Below are 13187 nucleotides of genomic sequence, written 5' to 3'. Positions count from 1 at the left end.
CCTAGATTATTTATCAGTAAGGAATTCTTAAATGCTTTGTATGTGCCTGGCACTATCATAAACAAAGACAAAAGAAAAACTGTCCCTGCCCTCAGTGAGTTTACATTCTAACAGGGGAGCAGCATGTATGAAGGTAAGCTATGTGTGAACAAGGCACACCCAAAAGAGACAATAGGTGACCTCAGGTAAGAGGACCCCAGAAAAGGGAGCATACTCAGATGGAATGATTCCAAGGGCATCATTGTTTCTACTATATTGATTCCCACTTCTTGCAGAGAGAATTGGGAGAAACCATGCCCAGACAGCCTCTGTGCAATCTTTGTCTTCTCTTCTAGGGCCTATGTAAAAAAGACAAAGAAGGACCAGCTTAATGGAGAGCATTTTTAAATGTTCAGGTTCTTGAAGGATTGGGGGAAAGCTTTGAGACTGTTTTGGTTTCAAATGGGCTTAGAAGGAGAGAAGTCCTGGACTGAAACAACATTTGTATAGCAGCTACTATTAAAGTTTTATAAAGCACTTTAGACTATATCATCTGCCATAACATTATGAAGTAGAAACATATATATATCATACTTATTTCACAGAGGAGGAAACTGAGGCTCAGTTTTTGTGACTTTCCTGTGGTCATATATAGTAAATGTCATAGTAAAATTTGAGCCTAAGTCCTTCTCAGACCAGTTCTAGGCCTCTTACCACCACTACCCTAGGTTCAGTCCATCCTCAAGGCAAGTTACTTAACCCCTCTTTGCCTCGGTTTCCTCAACTGTAAAATGGGTATAGTAGTAACATCTACTTAGTATTGTTGTGAGAATCAAATGAGGTAATATATGTAAAGCACTTAGTACAGTGGCTAGTATGTAGTAGGTACTAAATAATTATACAAAAAAGAGATCTAGCACTTAAAGTATATATAAATGCTTATTTATATGCTTCAGAAGCATACATTCTTGCTTATTCCTTTACTCCCCTTCTCAGTAGGTGGGGGTAGTGTAAAAGAAAGCCTTAAGCCAATAGTTGAGATCAACAGAAGAAAGGAAAGAAAGATTATGGGGAACCAGCCAAAACCAAGAACTGTCCTGAGAATACTACTAGCATAAGCTCCTCCTACCCCTCCCTGTAATTGTCATTGTGTTCATTCTTTCCCCATTCTCCCAAGCAGCCCTCTAGATCTTGACCCTGCTAATGGTAGCTTCACCTTATGAATGTTTTTTCCTGTAGATACATTGTTCCACACTGTAGTCATGTTCTCTACTATTTATAATACATTTGATATGTATTTGACCTGACCATTTCAAAGCATTGTTTCTGTGAGGAAACAAATTCCAAGTTCCAAACTGACAAACTTTTAAAATACAATAAGTTGGGAATTGTTTTATAGGCATATAATGTAGAATTTATATGCCATAGTGATGTGTATTTTATAAAGAAATCACTTGAGGATTATGAGTTTAAAATTAATCCAGCCTCATTTTTCTCCCTCCAAACCTATTCACGAATTTGGAGTAACTTATTTTCCTGCTCTAGGGCATGAATATTTACTAAATTAAATGAAGTAAGTTGGTGTGTAACATAGAGGAGTTTTGTTCTAATTTTGTCTATTTTAAATATTAACTGGGGGAAGTCATCTTTTCCTCACTTTAGGATGAGTGCTTCTAGACAGTTATCATTTTGTGGGGAGCCAGCATTTCGTGATCCTGATCTTCTATGTTTCCTCCTCCCATAATGTTTACTGATATTTTTATTATCTTCCTACTGATAGCACTTTTTCTGAAGGTGGAGAAAAAGCATATGAGCTAATTTGCAGGTATTTTTTTAAACATCAGTCAGTAAATATTTATGAAGCTCTTACTGTATGTACTGTGCTGGTCAATGTGCTAAAAATCACTGGGGATATAAATATGAAAAAAAGATGGTCCCTTTATTAAAGAAGTTTACAATTTAGTGGAGGAAGACAACCCATAAAAGACAACTGAAAGGGGAGAAGGGAGGGGAAGGTACCTGGGGCATGTAGAAAAAGTCAAAGAAGGCCCAAATAGTGCAGCCAGAGGAGAAATAAACCGAGCCCCCCTTCCCCCTTAAATTAAAGAGTTCATGATTCTACCCTTCAATCCAAGGGAACATGGTAAGTGAGGAAGTAGACTGCTCAGACTGATTGGATCTTGAAGGGTAATGTGATTTTCCCAAAAAAAAAAAAAAAAAAATTTCCTTGGGCGTGACGGAAGAGTCAAGAGAAGTCCCAAAGTAGTACAGCCAGTTGAGAAATGAGATTCATCTATTTTGAGGGTTCTTGATATTAATACTATGATTCCATTACATTTAAAGTAAGTATATTTTTACTGGTTTTCACTAATTGTTGGGGTTCTTGGCCATTTGGATCACAGAAAATGTCATGAAAGACTTCATTTTTCGACTTATTTCTTGTATAGCTTTTTTTCTTTCAGGGAGAAAAGGAGTTATGTAGCTTTTTAAAAACAGATTCATTCATAATCTTAACCCTTCACTAAATGATGTAGCAATGATGACAGGTAAAAAGGACATCTCAAATACGTCATGAAATAGTACTTATATAGGCAACTCTTCATTCTCTAGTTGATAAATAGTTGAAAGAATACAGTTAGAAAATTTTCAAAAAGAAAAAACAAAAATTGTTGATAATAATTTAAGAACATATTCCATCTGATTAATAATCGAGATATGCCAAATAAAGCAAGATTTGCAGTTCACTTCACTTCTAAGATTGGCAAAAAACAATTAAAACCAGTGTATAAAATCAGTGTGTGGGAAAGTTTCAGCCAAACAGCATACTCATTAATTGCTGATAGAATTTACAAATGTGGAAACTTTTTTGAGAGTAATCTGGCAATGCACAATAAGGATTACAAAAATAATCATACCTATAAATACATTCTTTTCATTGTTAGAAAGCTGTCTTGTGTTTCTTTGTATATTCAAAGGTTTTTATTACAATTTTACTTCATAATTATAAAAAAAATTTATAGAAGCAACCAAAATGGCCAATAACAGGGGAATAACAACTTGTAATGGATTGGATGTTTAGAATACAACTAAATACAACTAATAGAATATTTTTGAAAATCCAGAAAGATCTTAATTTTCATCATAGCAAATTCTATTTAAATGGTAGCTTTATTTTACACAGTAGCACATTCTTATTACTGCATTCTTATTATTCTTTGACCCTGATTTTAGAGTAAGTTAACTTTTTAAGTAAAGAGTATCAGAGTCCACTATTTTTTCTTGAGCTGTTCTGGTCCATCCTAAGCAACTGTGTTTTGGAACATCATTTGTAGTTGAACTTTTAACTAGAGAGGTATGGATACAATTGATTTCTAGCAAAGAGCTAGAATATAATTACACCTAGCACTATTAGTTTATCTTTTAAAAAGTATGCATTTACTAAATTGTATTTCTTTTAAAAGAAACATTGTTAAAAACAGAACAAAAATATAAATATACACATGATGTAACTAGATCATCTTGAAAGTATCCCTGTTGGTAGTTAACTTTTTGTTTTTAACTGTTGGAATGGTCAGAATCTACTGTGTTACTACAAGTACTCAAAAGTTCTTTTGAGTTATGATTTATTAGCTTTTTTGAATGAAAAGTATATTTAATTTGCTCAAAGTGCCATAATAATTTCTACAAAGAAATTATATCAGAAACTTTTACAGTAGAATCATAGCTACTTAATTTAGCATTATTGCTCTAGGGGATACTCCATCTTTGAAAGCCCATTCCCAGAAGGAAGTTTGAGAATGGAATTTAGGTCTGAAACCAAATCACAGATTAAACATCTGATAATATATGTAAAATATCTTAACTGTGTAATTTGTTATTATAATTAACACCTCAATCAAAGGCCTTGGGTGAGGTATCTACTTCATAGATGGGCTGTTTGCAATAGTGAAATTGTAAAGATTGAGCATAAATTATCCATCTCTAACCTATTTGTATTTACAGAAATCATGCTTTTTGCCTGCTAAATATGCACATGTTTTATATGTAGATTTCCTTTTAATAATTTTAAAGAAATTTTTGTATGTTTTTCCAGTAATTTCCTAAAACATTAATGATTTAGATTTATTTTACCAGCTAATTAAGAATATTTGGTTTTAAATTTGCACATTTTTACTTATACTTGGAGATTTGTATCTAAAGGCTACTCTGTCGAAAACATAAGCAAAGAGAATTAGATTGTGTTTATATTTTGAAACAATATATGCCCAAAATGTATTGAAATGAATATTGTTACATCTATTATGTATTAAGAGTAACTTTTCTCTCACAGATGGTGATGCTCAATCCCTTAAGGAACATCTTATTGATGAATTGGATTATATCCTATTGCCAACTGAAGGCTGGAATAAACTTGTCAGCTGGTACACATTGATGGAGGGTCAGGAACCAATAGCACGCAAGGTAATTTTTAAAGAAAAGTTAACTCATGCAATGATATATCTGAGTTGAGTGTTTTGAATATCTCAAAACATTTCTGAAGGGTGGTTGGTAAATAGTAAATACTTGGAATCATTCAGAATATGAAAACTAAGTTCATTTAAATAAAATGTTCTAGAAAGGTATTTTGAATTTTCATTAATATAAAAGAGTGTCAAAGTTGAACAATAATGAGTTATTGTTGCAGGATATATAATTCTGAAATTTTTAATAAGTAATTTCTATTTTAAAGTTTTGTGATTATTTTCTAGATAGTTTCAAGATCTTTTTCTTCCTAAACTATAAGATTAGTCATAAAAGTAAAGGGCACTGATATTCATATAAGACCACCAGGCACTAAATATCTTTAGATAGATTTGCCAACTTCATATAACTGCTAAGTTTTTCTCGCTGGGAACATATGTTTCTTGGAAATCTGTTATGTACATTTCCTAACAGGAATGAATCACCTTCTGAATGTAGGTTTGCGCTGAGGTAAGAAAACTAATAAATTACATTTATGTAATTTACTTTCATCATATGTATATTTGGTTATTTGAAAATGTTAATACAAAACTAGGTTTTATAATTATTGTTTGAATATGGGAAGATTTAAATTTCTTAGCCCAACTCTGGAATTCTTCTTTCTTAATTAAGGTTGAATATGCAGTTCTTAATTATTTCAGCTTTTCCAGAATAAATAGGTCTATTTCTTTTGCCTCAACATTTCTTTGTGACCATTTCAAATTTGAAAATCCTGGCACTCAGGAATGTTTGCAGTATCAAGAAGCTCACTCCCTTGTTAAACTGACATGGTTGAGTAATGATGGTGTGTTCTGCCTTAGAGATGTTCTAGTTAAGTTTAGCCCATTTAAAGAGGTTTTATAAAACACAAAGTTAAGGCTATCTGTGATGGCCCTTACTGACACAGTAATCCTAGAGGGAAAAATGAAATCTTTCCTAAAACCTAAGCTCACAATGCCTCAGACATCCCTGAGAAATTATGAGTGTTTTAAAAATTAATTCATCTCTCCAGGGATCAAATTTTTTCTTCCCCAGAGGTTTTAGCCTAGATGATATCTTCGGGCCCTTTTAGCTCTAAAAGTTTTTAATTCTGTGAAATAAAAAAGCTATAATTTAGAAGAACAGGGAAATTATTAAAAAATGCTTTAAAGCAATCAGTGATTTAAAAAATAAAAATCATTAAGTTTTTAGATTGAAGTATCATAGATTTAAGGCCAGAAATGCCATTAAAGGTCATCCAATCAAATACCCTTCATTTTATATTTGAGTCACAAGTAGTCAGGGTTTAAATCCAGATTTTCTAAAAAAGAAGCAGCTAAGTGGCTCCATGGATAGAGAGCCAAGCCCAGAAATGGGAGGTCCTACATTCAAATCTGGCCTCAGATACATCCTACCAATACACAGTATTGATTCTAAGATGGAAGTTAAGGATTTTTTAAAAAGTAATAATAAAATGATATGAAATGTTTTGTTTACCCCACCAGAAAATACCCATTTCCCTTTTTGCCTGCAGTTAATATAAAGCATGGCAGGATGATTTTTCATTCAATAAATATTTAAGTGTCTCTCTCTTCACAATGATGTGAATATGAAGATGAATAAGGCAAAAGTCATGACCTTAAAAAGCTTTATATGTCTATTCAGAGAATAAAACATAATGGCCATGATCATCCCTACTTCAACCTCACTTTTCTCCCTTCCCAATATCAACCAATAGTTAGCCATTTCTGTTCCACTCATTATTGTCCTTCACTCTCCAATCTATCTCCCAGTGCTGATCCTGTTAATGCTCATACCTTGCTAATACCCAATTTTGGATTTTTGCTGTCTTCTGTTTCATCCACTTATACTTAGGTACTGATGAACAGAACTGGAAGAAATCATGTAACTGAGTTGACTAAGACCACAAATTTTTGTTATCTCATCTGGGGCCTTACTACAACAAATCTGTTCTTTCATTTCTCCTTTATTGATTCTCTCTTACACTCCTTAAAGAGGCTATTTGAAACCTTTTCTCTCCTTTGGCTCCCTTCTCATTCCCTTCTCTTTCTCTTTTCTATGAGACCTCAAACTTTTTGAGAAAATAGAAATCACTTACCTTGAGCTTCCTCCTCTTTTCTTTTTCTCTATATCTCAAAATCCCTTTACAGCTTTCCTTGTTCACTTGTTGAGGCAAATTGACATCACTGGACCAGCTCAGGAGAAAGACATGGATTAGATAGGTAGGTAGGTAGGTAGGTAGGTAGGTGGGTAGGTAGGTAGGTAGGTAGGTAGATAGATAGATAGATAGATAGATAGATAGATAGATAGATAGATAGATAGATAGATTTCTGAGTCATCTATTTAAAGAAAACAGTTAAACCCATGGGATTTGATGATGTTACCAGGAGCAAGATTATCTACAGAAGGATAAACAAGGGCCCTGAACAGCTTTTGGTATAATCAAAGCAACATCTACATGTACCTTGATTCTTCCCTTCTTATCTCATTTTGAAAATTACTGCCAAAATCATTCCTTCTCTTTAATCTTCTTGACCAGTAACTATTAAATCTGAGTAGAATGAGGTGTCAGAGAAGTACGAATGCATTTCTCTTATACTTGAAAAAGTAACTTTTGAATTCATATTTCAATTTTCTTGGTTCTAAAATTGATTTTTACCATTTACTAAGCACTTCTGCCTTGAATTGTTAACAGCTTAACATTTACATGTCCATGTATTTGGTATGATCTCTCCCCAACCTAGACCAAAAAATTCTTAAATTGGGACCTCATGTTTATTTTTATCCCATAAAGCACCTAGCATAGTGCCTTTCACTTAATAAATACTCAAACATTTGATAAATTAATGACCTGTGAATTCTTGTTGTGAATATATGTACAAAACACTTAAGTTAATATAAATTGCCCCATCTTGGGCATTAAGAAAATATTGGTAAATTTATATATCCTGGCTTAATATAAGGGTTTTTTATTTATTTTTAATCAGTAGCTTATCTTTGGTGTTTTACTCTTACCCATTTTTATTGTCTACCCAGAAAGCAGTACAAAAGAGTATGCAGTATGTTGTATGACAGTTACTTTTAATGTGGTTTCTATTTCCAAATAGTGTCAGAGTGAACTTTATAATAGACCATTAAATTTAATCTGTTAGTGCTTCTCAAGCTTATGAGATGCTATCCTGAAATTTTATGATATCATTATAAACACATCCAACTTTATTCCATACCATCACCTTAATTTAGACCTTCTAGGTTTAAGTAGTCTTTTTGTTTGGTATTTTTCTATCAGAATTATAGGCTTATTTCATATTTTGGAAGCAAAAGTTTGACAAAATTTTTGACAATTTTCTTAATAAAAATTTAAAATGAAAATAGGACATTGTAAGAAGATTGTGTTATATGAGGTCCTAGAGGAGCTCTGATCCTCCTACATACTCCATAGTAAAGCTTTCACAGTGTTATAAAAGGAACAATGATTAAGAAATCTTAAGAATAATAGGTTCGCTCCTCTATCTAATCCGGGATTGTTTAGAAAGTCTGTCAGAATCATCTATAACTTCTGAGGAAAGAACTTCAAAGTATGTGAAAGGCAAAACACATATACCAGCCCTGTCAAAATCAGGAATGCTGGGAATCATAACTTTGTTGGGATTTGTAATTTTTAGTGTAACAGATTCTAATTACACAAGTATAAGGGCAGACCAGTATCCAGTATATCCAGCCAGCACAGGACCCAAGCAACCTTCTAGGGCCCCTGAAGGGATGATAAAAGCAGGTTATTTCAAATATTGGATGCTTAAAAGTGTTAATAAATAAAAAGTAATTATGCTTTTATTATGTGCCAGGCACCATGCTAAAATTTAGGGATAAAATCCACAAAGCAGTGCAGCCAGGGGATAGATAACCTGCTAGTTAAAACAAGGTTTATCCCCTTAACAGGCATTGTGCTAAGATTTAGGGATAAAAAAAGAGAAAGACAGAACTCAAAAAGAAACTGAAACTGGATGAGGGAGAAAATCCACACAGCAGTGCAGCCAGGGGAGAAACTAGGAGACATCAGAACTAGGCTCTCTTCTTAAATAGAGGTTTGGAATTTATGGCCCACCTCCAATCAAAAAGTTTGAGTGTAGTGAAGAGGTAATGTATCCAAACTAATGAGATTTTACAGGACAATGAGGTTATCCCAATAATGAGCTCCCTCTAGCTTGGTGAAATCCTTGCTTAAAGATGTAGGTAAAAAAAATACAAAAGGTGTTATTAATATGCAGAGCCTAAGTCCATCTAGTATATAATAACACTGCTCAATTTTGCACATACTATTCTGAGAGAAATAAGAGCATGAGTATATTGGTGACAGATCAGTTTTTATGTTGAAGGCTTCAGTGTTTCTGCTTCGTGGTGTAGCCCAAGATTTATCTTCAAAGACCAAAGCTTTGTGGAGGAATTTAAGGGTTGATAAGGTCTGGATTTCAGAGACTCAGGTTAAAAAGTCCTTGTTGAAAGTGACAATAGTGGGGATGGAGACTGGTTCTTAGCAGGTATAATTAATTACCTTGTATTACTATCAGTGGCTCTAGGTCTTTGCACTTCTCTTCGCTTTTAAAAAATTGAACTAACAAGATTAGTGATAGAATGACTTGTTTAATCAATCAGGTACATTGATTGATTTTTTTTTTTTTTTAATTTTAAACCCTTAACTTCTGTGTATTGACTTATAGGTGGAAGATTGGTAAGGGTAGGCAATGGGGGTCAAGTGACTTGCCCAGGGTCACACAGCTGGGAAGTGCCTGAGGCCGGGTTTGAACCTAGGACCTCCTGTCTCTAGGCCTGGCTCTCACTCCACTGAGCTACCCAGCTGCCCCTCCTGATTGATTTTTAATAGTAAAGTTTCTTGTTATAGTTTGGCTTTACCTAATTCAAGAATGTATTATAGTCAGATACACAGAATTCTATTCAGTATTTGGTGAGGAGAACTTGATAGATGCTGAGTAATATAACCAAAGTTATCGCCAGAGTAATATTAAAAACTCATTCTGCTGGGCTTGCATTTCCTGCTTTAGTACAAGGGATAAATCATGTAATAGTTGGTAGGCCCTTAAACAAATACACTCATTCTTCAGAAAATGTCTTTCCTGCTTTTTGTTGTTGTTGAAAATATCCTTTTCTATTTTAGGTCTTTCCCAGGAAATTTGGTATAATTTAATATTGGGAACATTTAGTATCTTATTGAAACTTTAAAAAAGTAAAATACCCTCCATATCCTCCACCACACTTTCCTAGTTTTGTCAAATTAAAAAGACTTATTCAGGAGAATTAGTTTAATCTCATTCTGGATAATGTATCTCTCACCACCACCCTTCACTTTTCTATCTCTATCTTTCAGGGCAGTAGCATTATTCCTACTTCAAGTTTGTTCCTTTCTTCCTATGGACATTTCTTGAAGTTTGTTCCAACCACTACAGAGCGGTCCAGGCTGTCTGGGCCAACAAACTCTTTTGAGAAGGAGTGACATCCAAATTTGTCTCCTAGTCTCTAGATCCCTATGGCATTTATGTATCCTTCCCTAGGGTAATTAATCAGTAAACATTTATTAAGCCTCTCATACATGCTAAGCATGAGGAATATAGACAGGTGTGTACTAGAACCAACTTTTTTTTTTTAATCCTTACCTTCTGTTTTAGAATCAATACTGTATATTGGTTCTAAGGCAGAAGAACAATAAGGGTTAGGCAATGAGAATTAAGTGACTTGCCAGGGTCACACAGCTAGGATGTGTCTGAGGCCAGATTTGAATGGAGGATTTCTCATCTCTAGGTTAGCTCTCAAACCATTAAGCTACCCAGCTGTCCCCTAAAGCCATCTTCAACCAGCTTCCTGAGAACTAATTATTACATTTTCAGAGTGAAAATTTATACCTCAGAAATCAGCAATCACTATGAATCAGGGCTTGATTTACTGGTTTGTTGTTTATCTCAAATAAATAGAATAAACTCACCTGTTTCTGGAGAATCTAATTGGTATACATTTACCTGCACACTCCAATATTGCTTATATAAACATTGCTTGAGCTCAGCAGGATTGCAGTATAAGACTAAGAGAATAATTTCATCACTAGATTAATACCCTGGTGACTATAAATCTGGTAATGACAATAATTGGCATTTAAATCATGCATGTGATACTTTCTAGGGCTCCTTCCATTTCTTTTTCTACCTCATCTCTCCTTTAACCATCTTAACATTTAACTCCCTTTGTCCCTTCTCTTTTTCCTTACGCTTTGTCAAAGTTTGGTGCTCTTGAATTTTGCAGGGATAAGAATCAGAAGCCTCAGCATGACTTAAAGGAAAAATGAATTATATTCCTAGAAACCCATTCAATTCATTGATTCAGTCAAAGGTATTGCACATTGTTAACAGGGAGTCTTCTTTATCTTAAGTTTCCCTATGCTAATGACTTCACAAGTCCAGACTGTGTTAATTCCACAAATTATTGATTGAATTCTTACTGTGTATTATGGGCACTCTTTCCTATTATAGATGATAAAGAAATACATGCAAGGAGTTATTAGAACAGGCTTCATTCCATAAAGGTGGAGCTTTAGCTGTACTATCAAAGGATTTGGGTAAGCTGAAATAATACTGAAGGCCATTCAGGTGAGAATAATATGCTAAGCAGAGACCTGGAGGCAGGAAGGCAGTGTTTTGAGAAGCAAACAGATCAGTCAGTCATTAATCTACCGGTAAGCATTTATTAAGTACCTACTATGTGCCAGGCACATCAGCAGAAGAAGAAACAGTTACTTGGAGAGCTTGCATTCTATTAGACAACATGCACAGACAGTGTAAGATATAAAACATATTGAGGTAGATGGTATGTCACCCCTTGGAGGAGAAGGCACTAGCATCTCTAGGGGCCAGGAAATAGCTCATACAGGTAAATCTAGAGATATGGTTTAGGGCTATATTTCTATCCTGTAGTTAATCAAAAGTCATTGAAGGTTTTTCAGAAAAAGATATTACAGGTACTATGAAATTTTTTAAAATTCTGTTTCATGATGGAAACCATATCTCTGGAAGTTTAATCTGACAATAATAATTAGTCTCATTTTGCATCTTCCAATCTTTAATGAGGAAATTCAACAACAAATCATACCACAGGAAAGGGTCTTGCCAACTCTTACTGAAATGTGACCCTCAAATGTTACCCAGCCTTGCTCCTTCCCCAAATTATTCTCTTGATTTCTGCTGGATGTGGGTCAAAAAGTAGGCTAAACTAACTTTTTTCATAGTCATAGCATACCATAGAAGAATTTCCAGGTGACATTACTAGACTAGGATGGAAAGGGATGTTGAAGGGATGAGGGGCAGTGCTACTATTTGTTACAGTGGAAGAAGTTGATTTGATTGCATGTATAAAAACCACATGTCTTTTTTGGCCTCTGCAAGAAACCTTTTTCTCCCTGCTGTTAACATCCTTGAATCTAGCCAACATGGTGCAGCAAAGCACAACCTTGGTTCTTATGGCATCTGCTTTGCAGACTGTAACCCTTGTGGAGTCTGGCAAAGACAAGCCTTTCTCAGTTGCCCCTTGCCAGTCATGCATTTTGGCCATCCTCAGCATGGCTTGGAATATGAAAGCCCTGGATATAGCTGCTTAGTCACCATGTCATCATGATGGAGTTCAAGCTACTCCTTCAGACTTTGAATCTTATTTTGTAGTGTTTTGTATTTTAATGATTTCTTAAAAACTGTTATATGGGCAAAATATGATGAGGTAATAGAATGACAAAATCTTAAGTAAATAAAAGTCTGACAAAAACATCATATGATTTAGAGGAGGAAGGAGCCTTTCCTGTACAAACATTAAAATTTTTAAGGCAGTTTTTCTCTTAATACCTTTCTTGAACTTATTGAGTATAAGCCCTGATGCCATAATTCTTTATGAACAAAGTTCAGTTAGGGCTATAGAGATTTATTTCATAAGCATTTTCTTTCCATTTGGTATCTTGCTGTCATTGTGATCTAATTTGGCCAACAAGAAGTATATTTAATACAGTTTTAATTAGGATATTTATATATTCAGAGCCCCATTACTTGTGAGACTCATCATTACTTGTGAACCAAATGGATAACTAGCTAGGAGTCAGCAAAGGACTTCTCTCTATATCTTCCCTGCCCCAGAGAATTCCTGCTCTATTTTTTTTTTTAAGAATGTCATCTATCCTCAGTTTTCTAAGATGTTGTGTATTTTCAGTCCTGATCACTTGGTCAGCATTTTAAAGATAGTAATGATTTAATGTTGCTTAATCATTTTGTAGTCCCTTATTTCCTTTTATACTGATGAGCCCATTTCAAATTCAAATCTGAAAACAAACTAAGAGGGTTAGGATTTTATTACTTACCATGTTTACTACAAACTGTTGCCTTTTGGTTAAATATGGAAAAGAGAACTGTATTCATTAGTGTCTGGATCAGTAATTTTGTATACTAGGTCAGCAGCACTGGAAATTGAAAAAGACACTAAACTGATGACCAAAAATTAGTCCTGAGGTCTTAGTAAAGGACTCAGACTCTCTAAGTGTCTATTTTTCTGGCTGCAAAGTAGAGATAATATTACTTGTATGTTTGTGGGAAAGCATGGAGTGGGACTGGAGCATTGAGATTCAGATCCTGCCTTTGACACTTCTTTGTGGGCCATAGTTTCCTCAC

The 13187-nt window shown here is 34.4% G+C and overlaps 1 protein-coding gene across 4 annotated transcripts in view; it reads left to right on the top strand.

Annotated features, from left to right (window-relative positions):
* Positions 1–13187, top strand: part of USP15 (ubiquitin specific peptidase 15) — a 152189-nt gene that overhangs the window by 41926 nt on the left and 97076 nt on the right. For all 4 annotated transcript variants that reach the window (XM_044678074.1, XM_044678072.1, XM_044678077.1 and 1 more), the window contains exon 3: positions 4310–4440. In XM_044678074.1, coding sequence (XP_044534009.1) covers positions 4310–4440 — 131 coding nt within the window. The remainder of the gene's footprint in view (positions 1–4309; positions 4441–13187) is intronic.

The sequence above is a fragment of the Gracilinanus agilis genome, chromosome 5 (genome assembly GCF_016433145.1).
Source record: "Gracilinanus agilis isolate LMUSP501 chromosome 5, AgileGrace, whole genome shotgun sequence".
Lineage (NCBI taxonomy): Eukaryota > Metazoa > Chordata > Mammalia > Didelphimorphia > Didelphidae > Gracilinanus > Gracilinanus agilis.
Note: the sequence above shows the minus strand (reverse complement) of the source record. Positions and strands in the feature narration are given on the sequence as shown.